Below are 23,874 nucleotides of genomic sequence, written 5' to 3'. Positions count from 1 at the left end.
AGTTTATCCGTATTTCTCCACAAGGGCGCGTCCGGCACAGACTGCTGGTGCGGGATATAGAGTGTTATTTGGAAACATCCACTCAATTCCTAACGTCATTCATCAAGCAATACCAGGTCATGTAGGTCGGTGCACGTCACGTTAAACCGTCAGCCAGTCAATGCTTGATCAACAGTCTGCATGTCTCAATTGGTTCCCGCTAGTTGGTTTGGAATACGGTTTTGAATAGCAATTTTGAATTACTTAGTATCCAAACTGACGCGACAAGCAACCATAGTTGGTGGGAACAATTCGTGCCGATCTATGAATTTTGCAAGTGCTGTATCCATTTGTTCAACTACGTGCGGTTCCAAGGAGTCGTTGAGGTCGCACATTCTTACGGTCAGATTCAATCTTCTCGCTCAAAGGTCTTGTTTGCGATATCTGTACGATGTCGATGGGAATGTTATCTTGCAATTGGACAACAACTTCTTTTATCTTATCAGTTATCTAGCAAGCGAACAAGCGAACACGAACTCAACAGTCGCATATCTAAACAACACTCGAACTTGGCACGCTAAAGTGCAGTACTTAAGGCCGCCCCACACTGGACCTCGCATGCGGGTTGCGAGTTTTTGGGTTTTCGGGTTTCCTCAAAATCAAATAATACAACCTATGCTGAGTGACCCACACTACCATCTAACAAGCGAGTCTGCATGTTTTTAGCTTGCGAGCGACCTTGCATCGCATTTCAAAAGCTGATTTTGTGTCAACTTCGATTTTCCTCGCCGCGAGGTCTGCGAGTTCTGCGAGGTTTGTGGGTTTTTCGTTGGAGTCGAATTTCGGTTCGTTGCGCTGGTATTGCGACTATATGTAAGTTTCTGAAGGTGTACCGGCTTCACTGCATTCATGAAGTTACCATAAGGGAGCGGTCTAATCACTCTATGAATTAGTATTATGCCCGCAAACTCAAAACCCGCAAACTCGCAACCCGCATGCAAGTTCCAGTGTGGGGTGGCCTTTAGACTAACACCGCACAATATGCCATCAAAGCAGCCATTGGCTGACCTTTCTTAAAATGTCGGAATTCAATAATCTCGCGGATATGATACTCCGCCAATCGACGTCGATGACGTCACCGGCTTAACAGTTACAGCTCTGGTTATGGAAACACCTGGACCTTGTACATATGCAACCTTACATAACGACTCGCTGAACGATATCCTTTTTTAACACTCGCTAATTGTCATACATGATCGCTGGCACCGTATTCCTTGCCCAGCGGACGCTGGGTCGAGCGGATGTCGAACCGCGCTGACGGTAGTTTTGCCTCCCGGACCGCCCGGCCTGGCGCCGCCCCTGCCCCGGGCCGCCGGCCTTGCAACGCCTCTGCCTCCGGACCATGGTGGAAACTAGCGCGTCTGCTGTGACGACGAGGCGACGGCGGCGGCGATGGAGTCGGGCCTGATTGGCCGGTTGGGTTCGGGCTCGCGCTCGCGCCAGACACCAGCTACGGGACTTTTTTGCTGCGTGCACTTTTTGTGCTGCTGATGGTCGTGAGAGGGCTGTGGGTTTATTGTGGTGTAGTTAGTTTCTGTCGCCCGCCGTGACGGTCGGGTATCTGACTCGGTTGTCGGCTGTGCCGCCGTGATCAGAGACCTGTGCCGCCGTGATCTGAAACCTGTGCCTTCGTGATCTGTGTCACCGGTGAACCGGTATGATCCCATGCGCGGGCGTGTGAAAATGTCGCGGTGCCACTTCAACAGGAGATAGTGGGACGTCCCGCGCGGCGCGGCGCTATCAGCATGCCAGTGGCGACGCCGGAGGCCGTGGCGGCGGTGGCGGCTGCCGTGCACGCATTGGCAGACCCGCCGGTGTCGGAGGCGGGGCCGAGGGCGCGCTCTGCTCAGTGCTCCGACTCCGCAGACGACATGACGGTGGACGTCTCGGCGATGGCCCCGGGGCCGACGCCGGCAGCGGCGTCGCTGCGCGGGCACGGCTGGCTGGTGTATCTTCTGACTGTACTCAGCGCCATCAGCAGTCTGCTGTTCGGCTATGACACGGGTGTCGTGTCAGGCGCCATGCTGCTGGTGCGCAGCGAGTTCCACCTCTCCGACTTCTGGCACGAGCTGATCGTCTCGGCGACTGTGGGCGCGGCGTGGCTGTCCTCGCTACTGGGCGGCTATCTGGCTGACAGGTTCGGCCGTAAACCTGTCATCTTGGTAGCTGGAGTGCTCTTCGTAGTGGGATCACTAGCCATGGCTCTGGCTGGTGGCAAAGAAACTCTGCTAGTCGGCCGGTTGATAGTCGGACTGGCCATCGGAATCTCCAGCATGTGCGTGCCGATCTACATCTCTGAGTCGGCGCCGGCCGGCATCCGCGGCCTCTTGGTGATGGTGATGACGGCCACCATCACTCTGGGTCAGCTGGTGGCTGCGCTGGTGTGCGGAGCCTTCTCCACAGTGGACGGGGGATGGCGTTGGATGCTGGGCCTCGGCGCGCTACCGGCCGCTCTTCAGCTGCTCGGCTTCGCGTTCATGCCAGAATCACCCCGCTTCCTGGTGGCGAAAGGCCGCGAAGAGGCGGCCAAAGACGTGCTGCGGCGCGTGCGAGGCGAGGGGGACCACGTCGCCGCTGAGTACGACGCCATCAAGACCGACCACACCGCGCAGGAGGCCGTGTTTCGTGAGCGAGCGGCGGCAGGTCACGGAGGCTCTGTGCTGTCACAGGTGGTGCGTGAACCCAGCACGCGCCGCGCGCTCATCACCGGCTGCTGTCTGCAGATGTTCCAGCAGATCTCTGGCGTCAACACGGTCATCTACTACAGCGCCAGCATCATCACACTGGCCGGCGTCCGCGACCCGTCCACCGCCATCTGGCTCTCCGCGATCGTCAGCTTCCTGAGCTTCATGGCCAAGCTGGTCGGCCTGGGGCTGGTGGAGCGCGCGGGGCGCCGGCCGATCCTCCTGTGGAGCACGCTGGGCTCGGCCGTCTCGCTCGTGATCCTCGGCGCCGGCTTCCAGCTGAGTGCCAGCCACTCGGTCGGAGTGACAGTCCTGGAGGAGGGCCAGAGTGCGCTCCTAGCGGCCACCTGTGATGCCTGTGAGCTAACCGGTGAGAACGGGTTCTGCTTCCAGGACCTGGACTCGGGACCTGTGAACGGCTCATGCATACCACACGTCTCCTCGTACAACTCGTCGGCATCTCTGGGCCGGTGCGCCGACCCGGCAGAACTAGGTGTCAACAGCCTCACCTGGGCTCCTGACTGGTGCCCCACGGACTACGCCTGGCTTCCCATCACGGGCATGTTCCTCTACATCACCATGTTCTCCCCGGGCCTGGGCGCCATGCCGTGGACCATCACGGCCGAGATCTATCCGCTGTGGGCGCGCAGCACGTGCAACTCCATCACTACATCGGTCAACTGGTTCTTCAACTTGATCGTGTCGTTGACGTTCCTGACGCTGATCGCGGCCATCACGCGACAGGGTACGTTCTACATGTTTTGCGGCTGCACTGTTGTGGGCCTGGTGGTGTTCTACGTCACAGTACCGGAAACACGCGGAGTCAGACTCGAAGAAATTCAGCAGCTCTTTGCGATGCCCTGGGGTCTCCACGCTCCGCGACGAGCCCCAGCAAACAGCTCGTCTGGAGACGGAGAGGAAAGCAGCTCGGCCCAAGGGTTCGAAAATAAGACATTCGATCCATCCTAGCGGGAAGGAGGGAAGGGAAGAATATGTCTGTGAGATTGTGTGGGGGTGTTTTGATGACATTTATTACGAGGAACTTTGCCAGCAAGCATTTGGAAATAAAATCGTACACCCTACCTCGTACCACGGGTTGCTTGGCCTGTTCCAAGACTTCCTTACGTTTGTTTCAATTGTAGTCAATGCTGAGACCAAAGCCATTGTATGAGATTGTGTATGCATCACCAAAATGACTCTCGGTCTCATTCTACTGATTTTAGTTTAACCAGTTCAATTATAAATGCCAGACACGTATAAATGTGGTAAAAGCGGCTGTCGTCTCCTGTGCTAAGGATCAATGTTTGCGGTTTGGGCTGCATTTTAGCTACAGTCTTGGATATGCGCTCATTATTATTTCGAGTAATTGTGTCTGGATCATTTTGTGAGGTTATTCCAGACTGCTTGTTATATTGTCATTATGGAATGTAATATTTTGTGCTATGCCAAATAAACGTATGTATCTTTTTATTCTCCGAGGAATTCTGAATGAAGAGGACCCGTCATGAGCTGTATGAGGGTAAGGCTAAGGTTGATGATCCGCATCAAGGCGAATGCCTTCTTTTTTGTACATATCAACTGGTACGCAATTGAAAGTTGCCTTTGCAGCTTATAATCCCTTGAGTTCAATCACATAAGTCAGGAGAATAGACACACATGTCTTCTGTTTTTAGTCGAAGCGTTCGGTGATGACGTCGCCAGCGACAAGAAAACCATTGTAGATAATCCTGTTATTTTTTTTTTTTTTTTACTGGTTAACGTTATCTTAACCCGCGCCGTGCTGGGGGGGGGGCGTTTTTACGCCCCCCCCCCCTCAGGTTTTTCGCGAATATCTCAAAAACGGCGGCGCGCAGCGCCGCCGTTTTTGGTACACGTGTTCCTACATCATTTCCGCACATGTTGTGAAAATTTCAGACCTAGGCCGTTCAAGGTCAGGTCACCAGGTCACGTCAAGTGACCTTACCTCAGAAAAAGTTCAAAGGCTCGCTATAGCTACACCGACTGAACGATCACTTTGAAACTTTCAGCGATTGATATGAGTAACAGTATGTATAAAATGTATATCTCGGATTTTTGATATCTGTGACCTAAGGTCAGGTCAATTTTGTGACCTCTCCATTATAAGTCAATGGGAGAAAATTGAAATGCGCCTCTTTTGGACGAATATCGTTCAAAACGCTCTCAAACATCGGTTCATAGGTAAACATGACACACTGAATAGGAAAAATGCACCAGTGACCCCTCTGTGTGCCCCTGAGGTCATCTCAGGTCATGATTGGTCGCCAGCAGTTTTTTGGCTATAACTTTTGATAGAGACGTGCTAGAGCGGTGAAAACACGTCAGATGTGTTCAGCTCGACGATACGGATCGACTGATATGCAACATGACCCTTTTCGGTCAGGTCATGACCTTGACCTGAGGTCAAATTTTCAAAATGACCTTTCAAAGTCAACGAATAGTTCATTCGACGCGTCTCGACGAGAGGAACACGATGCTGGCAAAAGTAATGTCATGGCGCTTATGAGTCAAAAGTTATTGACGAAAAAACGTTTTTCGTAAAAACGGCTATTTTTGGAGTTTTTGCCCTCTGGAGGCTAAACCGTTGACCTGAGGTCAAATCTGAGAACATTACTCAGAAAGGTCTGTAAAAGGGCTATCGAATGCGCTTTTCCGCGGCGCTGTAGCTCTATCGGTTCCCGAGATAGCCGTTGGCAGTTTCCAAAATGTTGAAATAGTCAACATTTTACCTTTGGTGACCTCTGGTGACCTGACCTTTGACCTGACCCAAAAAATGACCGAAGTGTTTTCGTCCTTATTTTTGACGCTCTTTCGATTGCCGCTTACCGCGTGTCGCTACGTGGCCCAGGAGCCGAGTTAGACGGGGGGGGGGCGTGAAAACGCCCCCCCCCCCCCCAGCACTCGGCGGAAAGTTCAGGCCACCAGCACGGCGCGGGTTAACCAAATAGCAATCGCTAACGAAAACGATAAACCAGTCAATTAACAGCATATGAACAATGAATAGGTGACCTTTGTCAAACACTTAATGAGATGTGTGCAAGGAACCAGACGCGTCACCAAAACATAACAATAGAAGGAAACATCAAACAACCATGCCTAATGGATGATCAGTCCTGGTAACAAATACATGTGATGATTGTGTGCTCTCGAAAGCAACACACGTCACCAACCCTTTGACCCGTGATAAGTGGGTACGCACTTTTAAAACTAGGACAAATACCACACTTAAAAGCTTGACAGCGGCTCGTTGACGAAAAGGTCATATCATTGGCCCAATCCTAGTGGGGCTATAGGGAAGGGTCTTTGACCCCACATCAGGTGTTCGCTGGTGGTGAGTTTTACATCGCACCATATCTGGTCATCAGCTGCGCCCCCCGCCGGCCGCGAGCTCGACAGATGTGCTTACACCACTTGTGGTCGTACAATGGCGGCGTTCTCTTCCCTGAGCCGGCATTCAGCGAGGGCTTGAGCCGCTCTGCCTTGAGAAATGGTGTGGTTTGGGGTACTTGTGGTGTTTAAATAACACACTTTGTTGGCGATTGATAAACCGAGACATTGTCAGTGTTGGTCACTTAGCCGATAAGTTGGGCTCTAATGCATTATTATACCACGCAGGCACAAATGGCATGAGTCACAGTGAAAACATTGTTTTAATTGTGTGCCTATGTAAGGACTAATCTTTTTTTTTACACAAATGAAATTTAATTATTAAATTGGCATTCCACCAGCATCTTGTTTACTTGAAATTCACTTGCGCACACACTTGTGACTTCCTGTGAGGCACTTATATGATGTTTGTTTGTATTCCTATCTTTTGCGGAGTGGAAGTCTGCGCACTTTTTCGACACTCGAGCACGGAGGTGTGTCAAGACGTCTATCTTTCGCGTTTTCACCTCAGCTTATTGCGTTCGAGATTCCCGGTTTTAGGAGTTCGTCTGCAGAACACTTGACTTTTGTCCCCAGTCACTAACAGCTGACTCATCGTGTCTTTGAAAACATCCACCCATTTAACCATTCGGATTAAATTTATTTAAAAAAAAATCCCTGCCAACTTTATTGTTTTTCAGTTTTATAATTATGTATGCTATGAAAAACCTGTCGAATTTATAGGTACATATTGTTGTTTTGTGATAAATGGTAATTATATTACAATGTATTACGTAAAATGTGTCGATAATAAGCAGGAGCAGCAAGATCTGTAACAACCTTACCGTCCTTGTAACTTCGTCATCTTTGCAACCTTGCCAGACATATGCATCATCTTTGCAACCTTCCCCGTCGCGCTCTAACAAACCAACAAACAAAATGTGTATCTCAGCCAGACATGTGCATGGATCCGAGAAAATGGATCTGGGACCTGATCCGACGGAGCCTGATCTAGGATCTGACGGGATCATAGATCTAGCTCTGTACTTTATGGAAAGATCCGTAGGGATAATAGATCCGAGTCTCATTTTTTGCTTGAGATCCAGTGAGATAGATCCTCACTTACTTTTTTTGTCAACACATATGTATCTACACATATGTATCTACACATATGTATCTTTTTTTGTCAACACATATGTCACACATATGTATCCTAAAAAAGCACATGTTTCAACTCACAAACGTTCTGTATGAGTGATTTTATGTGATCGCACGTCATAATCCATAGTTTTGTGTCACTTATTGGCAAAGAAACCCTTGAAAACATGGTTTCAAATGTGGTGCATGGTGGGAGCCACTCAGATCATAGATCTAACTGTTCTTAATTTATCGTCAGATCATATGAGATCATAGATCCAAGATGTTTTTCACGCCGGATCCGCTGGGATCATAGATCTCAACCTTTACTTTGCTTCGAGATCCACTGAGATCATAGATCCATCACTCGGATCCATGCACATGTCTGATCTCAGCTATTCGCTCAGTTCTTGCTGTCATACGCTTAGGCACGCGCCTGCTATCTCTCCCACCTTCTCACTGACCCGTGCTGCCCTCTGCCGTCAGGCCAACATCCAGTCCATCATGGCGTCTGAGCAGCAGGTGGCAGCACTGATGTCTGTCATTCAGCGGGCTGTCGACGAGATATCGGCCGTCGAGGAGCGCCTCGAACAGTACGATCACGCGCTGGTGGCCGTCCGACAGAGTCTCAAGGAGATGGGTCGCGAGAAGAGCAAGATGGAGGTCACCCAGAGGAATCATCACGAGCTCCTGCAGACGCTGGATAGCATGCTGGTGAGATGGTGAACGAAGAGCACGATGGATGTAGTCGAGCCCCCAAAACAAGGCCATAAGGTGTAGTTACATGCAAAGGACTGAGGTCCTTGGTTCCACCTGTTGCGGTTCGTTGGACGTAGGCTGCGGAAGTTTCGTTGTTATGTGGTCAAGTAGTTGAGTTCTAAGCTGAGGAAGCCGTGACCATCACAATGGACAGGCCAAAAAGTCCCGCTAACGGTCACCCCTACGCATATGAGCCTGCTCCTTGGGAGCTACCCATGTCGGATAAAGTTGACCATCCAGCCAGGATCAGGGGGCTTGAGGCGTTGAGGAGAAGGATTCGGCCGTCCTGAGGATGGAAAATTATGGAACTGTCGGATATATATTTACTCATGTCATGGATTCAGTGTGTCATTTAATACTTTTATCTCAGTTTTCAGTGTCGGCAGCTACCCGCCTGATCGATCGAAACGGTGTCCCCTCTCACGCGTGTCTCTCCCTCGCCACTGTACCTAACCCACAGTATCTGTCTCTGTGTGTCCTCAGCCGGACCTGTCGACCAGAGACCGCCAGGTTCTCTCCGACCCTGACCTCACCACCACAGTGGGTCTGAGAGAGGCCTGCCAGGCGGCCCAGTCTCTACTGAGACTGTCGTCAACCTCAGTTGACGGAAACCTCCAGCAGATGGCAGCAGTGGCCGAGCAGAAGAAGCTCTTCGAGAAACTCAAGGCTCGCTTCTCGCAGGCCGTCTACAGGCAGATGAATAACTTCTTCGTACACATGGTGAGCTTGGAAGGGGGAGCCGAGGGTGCCGTATGAACTACTTCTAAAGCGAATCTAAAGCGCTGTCAATTGCATATTCGTGTAGTATATGCAATTGACGTCAATTGCAGTACGCACGTGCGTACTTGGTACATACAAGCAACGCTGGACAGTGACTGAGCTGGACGTGGACGCTGAAAATATGTGTGCACGTGCACAACGATTAAGGCATCATTAACACAGGGTATCACACACCTGAGCCTACTGGCCTTCGAGTAAAAAAAAAATGGGGTCGGATACTTTTTGATCAGGCCTCGTACTGACATTTTCCGATTATAACATGTAGGCTTGTCGTTACTTTTCACAACTGATGTTTGACATTGCACCAGTACCACCCGTTTCCTCATTTTCATCCTCAGAACTTTCAAATATTTCTCCTCCACGCCGCAACCCCCGCTCCGGGCTGGACAGGCAACTTTCTCTCATGCGGGCTGCTCCCGAGGGAGCGCACCCCGTAGCCGGGTGTAGTGAGTGCTTTGCTTGGGGGGCCTGTCCTCTGGACGGGCTCAGCCCCGGCGACTCACTAGGGTGCCTGCCCAGACCAATGTCTCCCCTTAGTTCCTACCATCCATTCAGCTTTGAAAAAGTTTCGTGGGACCGAAAGGGCCTCATAAAAAGCACCAGTAGGTGACGGACAGGGAAAGCCAGTGAATGACGCATCTATTCTTAGATAATTTCTTTCAGGAGCAGCAAAATTTGACATGTCAAATGCGCTAGTCCCCCAGCCCGGAACACCGCTAAGCCAAAGTCAAATCCTATAAGAGTAGGTACGAGTTATTTATTTCAGGGATATTGTAATTGGTTTACATCGCTGCCAGGCAAATGAACATAAACGCAACAACCTTTTGTACTCTTGCTTTCTCGAAGGCAAGCCACGGGATGCACATTGCACACATCCGCGCGGAAATCTAGCCTTAGCCTTTGCGATCCACAAAAGTTGTGATTGCTGAAAGCTGTTTGCTGTTGAGATTATCTGTATTGTCATGATTAAAACTGTTAAAGGTAGTGTGCCAGCTTTCTTGGACCGTATGGAGTTAATGGCCCAGATAAGGAGAACCGGATTTTTAGAACTTATCCATACCTTCAAAACTCATGGAAACGTCTTAAATTCTTCAAATTTTGAGTACCCCAGTGCGAAATTCGCCCCGACGGGTTGTCGGTCGTACCCCAACCACATTTCACACCACTATGAACAATAAATGCACACACTGAAATCGCTATTACCGATATGCTCATCCAATCAAGTTTCGATAAACCCGTTCATCATCATCTCCTGCGGTTTCGAACACGCCTGTTAGGTGGCTTCTGATGCTCGTCGAGGTCGGAATTTCTAAATACGCGTGGTGCGTCGGGCCGCGCGCTCTGACTTCGGCCAAGAAAAATGCGTCAGCTGATCAGTGATCATTGTCATTTCTGCCACTTGCGTGTGGTGAAATGGGGTCATAACTTATAAGACGGCTTTTTCATATCAATTATTTTACATAAAATCATATTTCAAACCATAAATAATGTTCGACAGCCAAATAAAAGAAACAATACCAATACGGGCTTACAGTTTAAGGCTCGACATTGTGTTGTCTACGATTAGACAGCTGATAACTCATTCCCGTACGTCGTATGGTCAAAACACTATAATGACCTTTGCTTATTGTCACAAGTGCGCCGCATTCGCGATTGTTGCCCGACGCCTGTTTGCAGGTGAGCCCACTACAGTTGTTATACATATCTAAAAACCGAAAAACTTTTAGGCGAAGAAGGCACTATTCCAGGCCCATTTTTGATTTTTTTGCGATATTAGGTAAAAACAGAAGCTTCTTATCCTAGGAAAAATAAAATGGGAAATCTTTCAAAGGTGGCACACTACCTTTAAAGGGATCGATGGCAATGCATGATTCCACCATTCACTTATTTCACTCGGTCCTCTGGAATGTGGGTTTTCCAAAAAAGGCTTTTATGCCGTTCTAACCGTATTCTAGCTTTTCTGGTGAGTTAACTGATGCTTGGGTTCATTTCCATGAGTTTCTAGTCCTTTTTAATGTAGTGGGGGATAAAAAGCCGTGAACTGGTTTATGCAAGCCTTGCAACAGCTTGTGGGTCACGTACGTTTTTTTAGCATTCGCCCAGACTCCACTCTGACCATTATTGGCGTGACCAGACTGCATGTGTCTGCCACATTTATCGGATACTAGAGGTACAGGTTTACGCGACAACTGTATGTTTTGATTTATGTTATGTTACGGGTGCATTAGTTTGGGTGATTGACATGTATTTTTAGATGTATTATTTGGAAAGATTTGGGTAGCTGTTTTTAATTAAACTGTAAGGGTTGGTGATAGGTGCGGGGTGTTTAAGTGTTTTGTATGTTAGGCCCTTTTTGAACTTAACCCTACCCCTACCCTACCCTACCCTACCCTAACCTTACACTACCCTACCCTACCCTACCCCTACCCCTACACTACCCTACCCTACTCTACCCTACCCTACCCTACCCTACAATCCCCTACCCTACCCTACCCTACCCTACAATCCCCTACCCTACCCTACCCTACCCCTACCCTACCCTACCCCTACCCTACCCTACCCCTACACTACCCTACCCTAACCTACCCTACACTGCCACCGACAATCCAAGTTTCAGCTAAATCGGCCCAGAAACGGCTAAGATATTGCAAAAACAAATTAATTGTATTTACTGGCGAATCCCCTTGGCGAGCGGTGCCTTGTGTCGGCCTTCGTTGTCAAAGGTCAATGACCTGCCGGCTCTGATGCTTTTCACTCAGTTTTGCAAGCGAACAACTGAGCCTAAAGCACGTGCGTTCTGCTCGGCGCCGGTCGCGGCCGCACCACGTGCACACCGCTGAACCCACACCCTCGAAAATGTAATACGATAATTGAGTGCACGCGTCCGACTTACAGCGAAAATTTCACCCCCGTAGCCCTTACCGTTCCCGAGCAATAGCCTGTTGCCGATTCTAGTGTAAACCCTATGGCACACCACGTGAGCACGCGCCACGGGCGCACCCCCAGCCGCATCGTGCCCAAAATTTAATACGACCTGTTGAATGACGTGACCCACGAGTGGCAAAAATTTCACCCTCCTGCGTCAATCGACGGCGCCGCAATAAGCCATTTTGGGAGTTACCCCGACGGCGGCGGACTTTTTAGGATTTATAATATTTATCGGATATCACGGTTTGCTTTTAGAGTCTGTTTACATCGACCGGTCGATTCTGATTTGTTTTGGATGTCGGCTCATCTGTCGGGCGCAGGCTTGTCATGGGGACAGTTCGGCAGTATACAAACACATTTATTCCACGACCTCGAACGGGGATTCGTTTCCACGGCAACCAACGCCTAAGTTACTGCCTGGCTGCGGCAGCGGAGGCGCCGATCTGGTGGACCAGTGTGAAAACTTGATAGTGTCCGCGGCCCTGGACGGTACTTTGTGCTACTAACGCATTCTTAGCAATGCATTGCAATGGTGTGGTCGTAGAGAGATTATAAAACTTGCAGTTAAATCCTTATCGCTGACAATTGTTTTTACCATTGTTAATTCATTCAGTTATACCTGTACCCTTTTAAGTATCCCTAGCACTCTTCCCCTTCACATCCTCCCCAACATCCTTACCCCACGCTATCCTCTCAGAAAATCCCCAGAGAACGACTTCATCCTACCCCTACCTCTCTGAAACCTGACCCAGCCGTCCGAGCTGCATCCTACCGCTGGGTAGGCCCGCCGGGACCGGCCCGGCCGGTCGATCGGCTCCTGGACCGCTGGACGGCCCCCGGGACGGTAGCTCGCGGTCACGGCCGGGCTCAGCCCGGTCAGGATACCGGGAAGACAGACTATGGTCACGGTCAGTTAGGGTCACGGCTAGACAGGGGAAGGCATGGTCCGGTCATGGTCAGTTCACGGTCACGGATAGATAGTAGACAGACGCTGGTTACGGTTTAATCACGGTCACGGCTAGATATGTAACAGTCGCTCACTCAACTCACGGACAGGGCTAGACAGACCCTATTCGTTGCTTCTGATAGTTAAGTCACGATCATTCATGATCACTCAGCCTGACGCATGCCCACAGATTGTGCATCTCAACTCTCAAGAGTCCCTAATTAGTGCTAATCTCCTCGATTAGCGTTCAGGTGGAGACTGATAAGTCGGATTGAGCTGACTGGGAACAGTGTTTCTCGCAGATATACCGTCGTTGTTCCGTGTGTAGCGGTGTGTAAGAGCGTGGTGCGTATATGTAATTGTATCGCCCGTGTCAAATGGGGCCGGTACCCGCATGGGCTTACTCAAATAGATGGACAAACTTAGGCTTTCGATGTACGTTTAAACAGTATCCAGATCGCTCATTTGTACTGGGCATTACATTTCGTGTGGGCACGTAAATCACCCCAGTGAAATGGGCCTCTTTGCACGTAGTAGATAACATACAAATGACGTGTGAATGCTACGGCTGGAATTCATTTCCCAGTTCAAACGACGAAAAGTTCCGGAGTTTCAAATTCTTGGCGGAGGCTGTTTCAGGAGTTATTAAGAATAGCATACTCGTGGATGGTAGCTGGATGTGGTACGCAAATGTTTTGTTATTTCAGATGCACTGTTTGGAATTTTAGGTCGCGTTAGGAGTAGGAGGAGTTCGTAAAACCCTGAGTCGGTGCTGCAAGGACAGTTTTGGTAAATGCTCAGCCAATACAAATCAACAAGCTCAACTACTATGAACAACGGGTAGTAAATGCAAGGAACCTCATGCATTGAACTCATACAATGAACCTCAAGCAACGGTTTTCCTGAGACGAATTAGTACATGTTATCTATCGTGCCAAGATCAATGGCCAGCTAACATTCTCTAATCTAAACACATTAGCTCCATTCCTTTTTTTACTCCTCCCTTCTGATCGCATTACGTGGCCGCGGTTTTTTTCGGACATAAAAAACATCTGATGCCGGCGCGTCTGATAGTCTCCGGCCCCATAGGCCAATCGCCATCACAGCGGCTACGGTCACGTACCGCGGAAATGGCGGCCGACGTTCCGACGTCTGAGACGGACGGCGGTGGCGACCGCAGCGTCCTGAACGTGCTGTACGATAGTAGAACCTCACCTGACCTCCGCCCTTTGTAACGTCCTGATCTTCGCACTTCCTCGACCTTAGCCATTTCCAGAACAGTCAGTCTTGAAAGCACCGCGCATCGGTGCGGTGGATCCATCAAGCCTGACCGAGTAAGTGCTGCTATAATTTGAGGGTCACCAAACCAACTGACCTGGGGGTATGGATGAGAATGTTAGTTGGTTCGATGACTCAAATTTAGCAGCCTTTCCACGGTCGGGCTTGATGGATCCACCCAACCGATGCGTGGTACTTTCAAGACTGACTGTACATTGGCCACTGATGATACTGCATATGCATTTACCCTTGATGATATTTCATTCTTGATCCATGATTTGACCCGTGACGTAGCCCATTTTCCGATTCATGACCTTTTACTAATACTTACATGTTTCTTGTCCTGACGTGTGGTATCCCGTCTGTTTTCCTTCTCTGACCTGACCCCTGACCTTCTGCTGCCTTTGCCATTAATATCACCTTTAAGGGTTGTGTGACGACCGTTGCGGTGCATTCAGCTCGCGATCATAATTAGTAATTGACATTACTCAGATTTCGACCACTGGACCCTGACCTGTGACCCCTGTGCTGACCACTGACCTTGACCCCTGTGCTGACCTCTGACCTCCACCACCAGGGTAACGACGGTGCTCCGCCCGCTGACCCGCTGACCCTGACCCCCTGTGCTGACCTGTGTCCCCACCGTCAGGGCAACGACGGCGCGCCGCCGGTGGACTCTCTGCAGCTGCCCAGCCACAGCTCACAGCACCTGAAGCTGCAGCCCTACTCGGAGCTGATGCACTGGACCAAGGCGGTCGACAACAGGCAAGTGGTCCGATGATTCCGTGGAGTGAGGAGTCAAGGGATGGGTTGATATCAGTATCCCACACAATATTATCACAACATATCTCATCACAATAGCAGGGAAGTTTTGTGATCTGTGTTGGACTCTGTGCGATGTGAGTAAGGGCCTTGGTGTGTTGTTATCAGCCCATGCAGTCTCCAAATCTTTTCCCTTTACCCACCGACTTCTCATATGCTCCTTCTTGTTATGTTTACATTTACTGAAACTCAAAGGTATGAATCTGAAGAGTACGTAAGAGACTTGTTCGCTGAGAGCTTAGCCTTTGCGATGATGTTTTTTTTTTTTTTAGAGCAACCGCTTTTGTTGAAAATGCCATTGTAAGGCCGGAGAGCTAGTTTACTCGTCAGAGTAATATGGCGGATAAAAACAGCAATCTTGCCTCCCGTATTTTTCTTTTGTGAGCTTGTTTTGATCAAGTGTCACGTCAAAGAAATGACACAGCCCACCAGTTTTGTCTCCGTTCGCGAAGACCTCGTTCTTCACCGGCGTTGGCGATGGCCGTCTTTTCTGCTCTTTTTTTTGTGGTTGTGTTACCATATTTCTGATATTCCTTTTTTCTTCTAAATTCCACATAGCGGAAAATAGGTACGCTATTACAAACAAATAAAGTCGTGTTTTTCAGCACCTGCGACTGATTTTATGCTAACCTCTGACGCGGCGCAGTTCATCCTTTATTCTGTCCGCGTGTCTCTGCCGTTATTCTTTCCTGGCGCTGCGGGACGCTGGCCCGGCCGGTGCGTGTTTCTCGGCGGTCGTGTTTTCGCTGCTCTGACCGCCGAGCGTCTTATTGAATCGGTCTCAACTGGGCGCCGGGCGGGCAGCAGGGCGTTCTGCAGCGAATGGCAAGTGGCCCCGGGGTGGGAGATTTAATGTCAGGAGGCGCGTACCCCGTGCTGCCGGTATCGAACTTTCTGATGGTGTTTGGTAGTGTTGGTGGTAAGCTATTTGATATGGTTATGATTTGGTGCTGCGGTTTGGTGATCATGTTTTGTCGGATTTGCTCAAGCGCAAGACTATCTCGAGTTAGGCTGTTCGATCCTATAGTATAGATAAGAAATAGTTACGTTGCTTAGTCCCTGTTCTTATGCCGTCGTTTCACGACATTGTAAAAGGTGTCGTATCACTAGTCCTGAGCCTGCTCTTCGCCATCCAGCTCAACTCCTGCTGTTCTGTTCGAGGATCGCTCGCTAGTCCTTAACCCGCGCATGACTGGGGGGGGGGGGGCTGTACAGAGCCCCATCATGTTTTTCAGCAATATCTTCTAAACCGTTTGACGGATCAACACGAAACTTGCGGTACCCTCAGAGGCATCAATTTGAAACCTTGTGCTAAAATTTCAACTTTCTAGCTACCATAGTTTAGCCGGAAATGACGTCAAAGTGACGTCATGTCGGCCGATTTTCATGCAAAATACTGAAATACGGCAAACGCTCTCAAGAGCTCAGTTTTAAAGCTAGATCCATTTTCTTTGCTTGAGTTGACTACAAATACACGTAGCTATCGAACTGCTATCTCGAATTTTCGAAATTTTAAAGATTTTGAAAAATATTAATTTACAATTACACAAATATATTTTTTGATTTTTTCAAAAAGTTTTTGACTTTTCGCAAAAACCGGAATGTATGTGATAGAACACACACTGATGAGCTACATTTGCAAGTTTTAGCCCAATATCTTCAAAAATAGCCAAGTTATTCGCATTATTGTCAAAATTTTACAATTTTATGTTTTTTTCAAATCCATTTTTTTCAGTACGTTTTTAACGTCGTACAGCAATATAAATGGCACCATCGTGTTCCTGAGCTCAAACTGCATCTGATAGGCACCTTTTTCGTTGAAAAATTTCATTTTCAAAATTTGACCTTTTCTGACCTGAAAGTGACCTGACCTCCGGTAATTTCAGCTGACAATGACCTCAAATGACACAGACGACACTATTTTCGAAATCTACGAGTAAAATGGACCATAAAACAAGCGTCACGTGACCGATACATGATCTACAATTTTCGTGACCTAGGATGACCTGGCCTTGACTTTAAAAATTCGAAGTAAAAGTTCGGTACCCTCAGGGTATTTAAAGCATCCGTCAATGAGTGCGTAAACCAAAAATGAGCCTGATCGGACCGGCGGTCCGGCGGTCAGAGCCTAAATTGTGAACTAACAAAAATGTCGATAATTTTTACTTTGACGTCATCGGTGACCTCGAGGTCAATGAAAATAGTCTTCGCTCAACAGTTTTTCCAGGGCTATCAGACGCCGTTTGAATTATGACGATCGGCCCAGTAGTTTCGGAGATAGGAGGGGGCTCTGGAGAGCCCCCCCCCCCCCCCCCCCTCCAGTCGCGTTATGGAAAATACCCCAGTCATGCGCGGGTTAATCTGGCTGCGAACATAACCTCTGTAACTGCCGTCTAACCCGCCCACCTGCTGTGTTACAGGGGCTACGAGGCGCTGAAGACGGTCTATGGCCAGTCGCTCAGCAAGCGGTACGAACGGGAGATCCGGGCGCTGTTCGCTGAGGCGCGCGGCCGCGTCGGGGCCTTCCGCAAAGGTATGTCTGGATAGGTGCTGCGTTTATGGCTCGGAAAATCAATTCATTTTGGAGACACAAAACCTGGATGGTCAGGCTTTTTTCGCTGTTTGTGAGTATTACATCAAATTCGAAATGCATTTAATGTGGTCTATGTTCAAGTTCTCTTGCAGTCTATTACAGTCTCTCTTCTCTTATATTGTTTATGTCGTTGTCCTCTGCTGCATGCTTTTTATGAAAGAAAACAACTGCATTTTCCGACCTCCCTCCTGTCAAGCTTGGGCTCGTCCATTACCATGTACTACATTTATCTCACCTCCCTCCCCTCTCGGCAGACTCTATGGACTCACCCACTCTCCTTCAGTCACTTCACCTCCCTCCCCCGTCCACAGACTCGATGGACTCGCCCAGCGGCAGCACGGCCACGCTGTCGCGGATGTCTGGACAGCTGCGGCAGCTGCAGGCGAAGCCGACAGCTGCGCAGCAGGGCGCCGTTCTGCTGGGGATGGATCGGGACGCGTGGACTAACGTGAGTCACTCTACTGCCGCAGATTAACTCTTGATGAGGATGAAAACGGTAAAACGTAGTTGCTGCTAGTGGAGTACCGGGAACTTTATTGAAATAGTTATCTTACTCTTGAACGAATGCCATTATGACGCCATGAAGCTCATTTCCTCCGCCAAATCACTCGGATCAAATGTTAACCGAAGAAGGTAAGCTAGAGTATGCTCAGCAGCATCGTTGCTATTGTATGTCATGTGCTTAGGCCAGTGCTGGAAATGAGGCCGCTTTCTGGTCCCGGCGTTTTATTCTCCTCGCGGGTTAATCCCGTCCGGCGTTTAGCCTTTCGGGACCCACTCAGGGTCGCGGTTGTTTTCGCCGCTCGCCCCAGTCGAGATGCAAAGTTTATAGTCACACGAAGGTTATTTAGGGCCAGCCAAACCAGTCTGGTCTGGAGTTACTGTTAAATGTATGCATATAGACGAAAGAAAAAGGTTTTGTAGAATCGATTACTTTCGAAGTCGTATATTCAGAGGCCCCAAATAAACTTCGTGCGACTATCAACTTTGCATCTCGAATGGGCCGAGCGGCGAAAACAAGTAACAACCGCGGCTCTGAGAGGGTCCCGAAAGGCTAAGCGCTAGACGGGGCTAACTCACCCGGAGAATAAAACGCCGAGACCAGAAAGCGACCTCATTTCCAGCACTGGCTTAGGCCCATCGACGGGGTTAAAACTATTTCAACTAAGCATCGTTTCGTCGCATTATAAGTGCTGATTTCTCACGTTTAATAATTTTCCAATATTATGGAGGTAATCCACTCGCCTAACATTTTTCATCTTTGGTTCTGATCAAACCGCAAGGGCATTTCTAAAATGATTGTGGCTGACATTGTTCGCTGTTAGCCTGCTGGCTGGCAAAAGGTTTCCTTTGAAAGATGTAGGGCTGAGCAGAACCAAATGCTGTGCCGATCTCAGCAGCAAAGAAGTTCTAAATTTTCCTCAAACCGATTTTAGGAGCCTGTACTCATCCAAATCACCAGAACTTTTATAACTTGGCTCCTTCGAGGGAGCGCTTCGGCACACAGTGGCCGTTAGTAGTCCGCGGCGTGCCGACACTTGTTGCTATGGAAACCTTAAACTGCCGCCAGCTGCTGTCCCCCTGATTGACGCTCCAATACGCGGCGAGATATGTCGCTGGAATTTGGCCGTGCCCGGTCGCTTGGAGACCGCCGTCGGAGTCCTGGCTATTACTCAGATGGTAGTGGCGAAGTTCTGTCACGATTTAGCTCCTTTAAAGCGAAACGTGATGGTGATTAGTTAATTGGGGTCATTGATGAGGTCACTTATCCGTGGTTTTTATGTTTGTGTTTAAAGGATCAAGTGGAGTGATTACAAACAATAGATAACTTTCATGCACACCTTTCATGAGTGCAGCTGAATACAAAAAAAAAAAAACGGATACTTTCGTTGACGCACCTTATTTCTTGTCCAGATATGATTATGCATACCCTGACTTTGCTACGTCAGTAAGCGGTTTTATGTTTCTGGTTTTAATATGAACACATTAATTCTGCTTATTTTAGATATTTTAAATATTAATTTAAAATTGTATTTTGCGTTTGGAGTATTGCTCCTCGAATAATAGGGTTGGGACCTATCTGCATGCTCTGTATGTTTTGGTAAAATAAAAAAGCTCAGAATTTTTAATGATTTAATTTAAAATCACTTTGTTAAAAAAAAAGCCTAGTTAGTTCAGAAATTAATTATTTGTGGCTGAAAACAACTTGCTTCTGATTGGTCGGGCTAATCATGACGTCACATGTAGGTATATAACTGTCTGTATATTTGGCGCAGTTGAGACATACATTTTCTATGTATTTTCCTATGGTAAATCGGAGTGATTGGTCGTGTTTTCAGTGTCTCTTTATTTTGCGCTGGTATTGCGTGGCTAAGAAGTTTTATCAAGAATGGCATATACTAAAATGTTCCTTTAATAATGGAGCTTCAATATCTGTGAGTTTTATTGGCAAGCGAAAACTGATTTCGCTGTTATTTTATCTGGAAATTACTCTTCTTTTAGGTCAATATTCAAAATATTTTACGGGAACAAGTTGGCACTTTTCTTGATTTTTGCACTCAAATCGCGTGCGATTCAACTGTATTGGAACTTGCAAAGAAGCTTGGTGATTAATTAACTGTGTTGTTATGGCACTGTTTGCAAAGCATGGATAATGAAACTCTGCCAAAGACTTAGCTACATAGCAATGCCTCAAGTAATACGCAGGAGGGACAGAATTCAGAGTCCGATCGAGAAGAATCGGTGCAAATGCTACGAAGACCAGGCATCTCTGATACAATAGCTAGTCGTCTCACTACTCTCACTCCATTAGACCAGCTGATTCCTGACAGCACCGACTCGGATGCAAAGATGGAGCTCATCTTCCAAGCCAGAAACCAGTTCTTTGATGGAAGATGTGATGCTGCCTCGTCTCTGCTTTGTTGGCCTCTTTGGACGGGGCGGAGCTCCGCTCCTTGCGTGAGCGGTTATTCGCCTGTCATCCAGAAATAGTTCCTTCGTTTGCTGGCCGTTCCCTGATTAGGTGCAATACGGGGAGCTGTAATCAGGGAAGTAACTTTCCATATGAAAGGGGTGCAGGTGCACCCCCGTCCCCCATCCACTAGAAGTGCACCCCCATAGGCTAAGCGGCGCCCCACACGCCTGACGCCGCCCCACGCGATTAGCTCTAGAGCAGATGGCGAGGGTGATTTCTCGGCTACATTCCATCTCGGCGTCGTGATGCTTGTGGGCTTGGAAAGCGTCCAGTCGTATGTAGGGTAGTGTAGGGGTAGGGTTGAGTTCAATAAGGTCCTTACATTTGAAAGGTTTGAACAACCCGCAATCAGCACAACATAGGTACCACAAGTTAAATAAAAAACTACCAAACTCCGCCCAACTAAAATTAATAAACATTACAGCCAAACTAATGGCCTAAATAAAAATATATCTCAAATCCTAACAGTTATCGCGGGTGATGGCGCCATGAGTTGCTATTATCCAAAACAGATGCAAATAAACATGTTTGTATGTCCTATGTATGTTTGTTTTAAAAACGTTGCAGCGGCGCTGGGAACTGCAGTCTTAGATCTGGGTATGTTTGGCATCTGCAACTCTTCATATACACATTAACCCTATTTCGGACGGGGATACCTTTCAGGATTTTCTTGTACAAATGCCAAACGTCGCGAGACATTCAGCTCATATTTGGTGACTTTTCCTAAATGCTCATTGCGCACATCTCAGCAAAAAAAAAAAAAAAAAAATGCCGGGTCAGGTCAGGTCAGGTAACCAGAGCGGGTTTGTTGACCCCACCTCAGAAAAGTTTGCAAACACGTCAGAGCTTGAGTTTTTCACGAAGTTATTTCCTCTCATCAAGTCTTCAAAACAGTACCTGCAGTATGTGTCGTTTGTATATCTCAGAATTTTTGATCTGTGACCTGAGGTTAGGTCAGAGTCGTGACCTTTACATTGCAAGCCTATGGAAAAGTATTGAAATGCGACCTGCACCTCGAGTTAACGAGTCAAAACCACCCAATTCTTTAAGAATTATGACAAATTATCTTATCTGTAATGATCCAGGTGCCATTTACTGACAGGGACACCGGAGAGGGTTATCTGAGCCGAGATCATGTGAGGTGATATCTACCATACATCAATGCTCACAATACTTACAATATTGACAATGCTTTTGCTTACAACACTTACAATACTTACGATGAGACCAGCAAGCACTCTGCCGTTACAGTTCTAACTTCTGTTTCGAAAAACGACGTTACACACATTCGCTGCCAGCATAACATGTATTGTTTGACAGTAACAAAATACAATTGACATCTGAACCCCAAACGGACCGCCATCCACTCAAATTTTATAACCCTGACCGGTCAAGGGGCGAATGGAGGTCATTTCCTGGGCATTACACTCAGCCCTTGCACAAAATATCTCACCTCACAGTGATCATTACAACAATAGCACCGACTTGATAGTGGATTTCAAAGCACTTGCATCAGCTCTTCCTGCTATTGCAGACGATCATCTCCTCAGGGTAATGTTGTTCGGGACATGAACGAAGATCGTTTTCGGAGTTTCATAAGTGCTACTGCAACAGCCTGGCACAAAACAGGACTTGTACGCTCTTCTCTGCACTTTGCCCTTCAGTATATCACAAAAGAATTGTTTAGAATCCATCTTACGCTTCTTTCACAGTCTCCCTTGCCACCGTAGGGCGTAGATAGATTGCTGTTGCTGGTAAGTTAACCCGCGCCCGGCTGGGGGTCCTGGATTTCCACGCCCTGCTGGGGGGGGGGGGGGTGTTTGAACACTCCCCCTTGTAACTCGGCTCCTGGGCCACGTAGCGATACGCAGAAGGCGGCGTTCGAAAGAGCGTCAAAAATAATGACGAATTCACTTCGGTCAATTTTTTGGTCAGGTCAAAGGTCAGGTCACCAGAGGTCATTGAAGGCAAAATTTCGCCGATTTCCAGGTCGAATGTCGAAAACTTCCAAGAAGCCAACGCATAACTCGGGAACCAATAGAGCTACAGCGCCGCGGAAAAGCGCATTCGATAGCCCTAATAACACCCTTTCTGAGTAATTCTCTCAGATTTGACCTAACGTCAACTATTTTGCCTGCAGGGGGCAAAAACTGCAAAAATAGTCGATTTTTTCGGAGTTTTTTCTGCAATAACTTTTGACCCAAGCCTTGTACGAGCTTACTTTTACCGGCATCGTGTTCCTCTCGTCAAGACGCATCGAATGAACTATAACTTGACCTTGAAAGGTCAACTTGAAAATTTGACCTCAGGTCAAGGTCATGACCTGACCGGAAAGGGTCATGTTGCACATCAGTCGATCCGTATCGTCGAGCTGAACACATCTAAGGCGTTTTCATCGGTCTAGTATGCCTCTATCAAAAGTTATTTGCGAAAAACTGTTAGATACCATTCGTGACCTAAGATGACCTCAGGGCATAAACAAGGGTCACGGACACCATTTTCATGTTCAGTGTGTCTAAACCACTTGTAATTCGGTGTTTGGGAGTGTTTATAATGTCTTTCATCCAAAAGAGGCGCATTTCAATTTTCTCCCATTGACTTATAATGGGGAGGTCGCAAAATTGACCTGACCTTAGGTCATCGATATCAAAATTCTGAGATATACATTTTGTACATGCTATTGCTCTTAGCAATCGCTGAAAGTTTCAAAACGATCGGTCACTCGGTGTAGCTATGACAGACATTGAAACTTTTTATGAGGTGAGGTCACTTCAAGTGACCTGGTGACCTGACCTTGAATGACCTTGGTCTGAAATTTTCACAACATGTGTAGAATTGATGTATGATAAGGTGTACCAAAAACGGCGGCGCTCCGCGCCGCCGTTTTTGAGATATTTGCGAAAAACCGCAAGGGGGGTGTTCAAACACCCCCCCCCCCCCAGCAGGGCGCGGGTTAAGGCACGGGAGATAGAAATTACCTCGGTTCTCAACGCCTTAAGTTATTTTCATAAAAAAGAACAAATAAATGATCAATAAGATGACAGGAATGTAAACATTTTAATCGTAAAGTAGTCCAAATATTGGAATGAGCTTTTGCTTTTCAGCATCCTCCGATTCATCATCTTTATCATTTGAAAATTCGAGGTACATAAAATGTTTATCACGCGCTCATGTTAAGTGGGAATATAGTACACGGCAGACACATCAATTTTTGACACTGAACATTTCATCCGTAAATGTTTTAGCATAATTTAAAGTTAAAAACAGCGCGAATGGCAGAGTGAAGCAAACAACATCTTTCACCCATTGATATAACATGTAATCTGTGGTGCGCCAGATGCGCCATTATTTGTCAACCGCAGAAGGTGACATGTGACGTAACAGCATCAAGAGCATCTTTTTTCAAGAACTTTTCAAAACAAGTTTCCTATCTTTCTTCCCCCATTTCTCTCAGCTTATTGATTTTATGAGGCAATGGTATGCACCATAAATTCTGTGAAAATAGTTTGATCATTTTCATGCATTCTTAAAAAATCGAGTTCCCAACCCC

At 47.8% G+C, this 23,874-nt stretch overlaps 2 protein-coding genes across 2 annotated transcripts in view; both read left to right on the top strand.

Annotated features, from left to right (window-relative positions):
* Window positions 1–23,874, top strand: part of LOC122376255 (exocyst complex component 1-like) — a gene marked incomplete at its 3' end in the record, with an annotated part of 50,200 nt that overhangs the window by 1,996 nt on the left and 24,330 nt on the right. Inside the window, exons 5-9 of the mRNA XM_043356055.1 lie at window positions 7,731–7,958; window positions 8,487–8,723; window positions 14,585–14,700; window positions 17,178–17,290; window positions 17,662–17,798. Of these exons, the coding sequence (XP_043211990.1) occupies window positions 7,731–7,958; window positions 8,487–8,723; window positions 14,585–14,700; window positions 17,178–17,290; window positions 17,662–17,798 (831 nt within the window). The remainder of the gene's footprint in view (window positions 1–7,730; window positions 7,959–8,486; window positions 8,724–14,584; window positions 14,701–17,177; window positions 17,291–17,661; window positions 17,799–23,874) is intronic.
* Window positions 1,453–4,193, top strand: LOC122376256 (proton myo-inositol cotransporter-like). The gene has a single exon (XM_043356056.1). It carries the CDS (start codon window positions 1,785–1,787, stop codon window positions 3,690–3,692), a length of 1,908 nt encoding a protein of 635 aa, XP_043211991.1. The 5' UTR covers window positions 1,453–1,784; the 3' UTR covers window positions 3,693–4,193.

Source organism: Amphibalanus amphitrite, unplaced genomic scaffold, assembly GCF_019059575.1.
Source record: "Amphibalanus amphitrite isolate SeventyFive unplaced genomic scaffold, NRLGWU_Aamphi_draft 002069F_arrow, whole genome shotgun sequence".
NCBI classification, from domain to species: Eukaryota; Metazoa; Arthropoda; class Thecostraca; order Balanomorpha; family Balanidae; genus Amphibalanus; species Amphibalanus amphitrite.
This window is presented reverse-complemented; position numbering and strand designations above follow the sequence as displayed.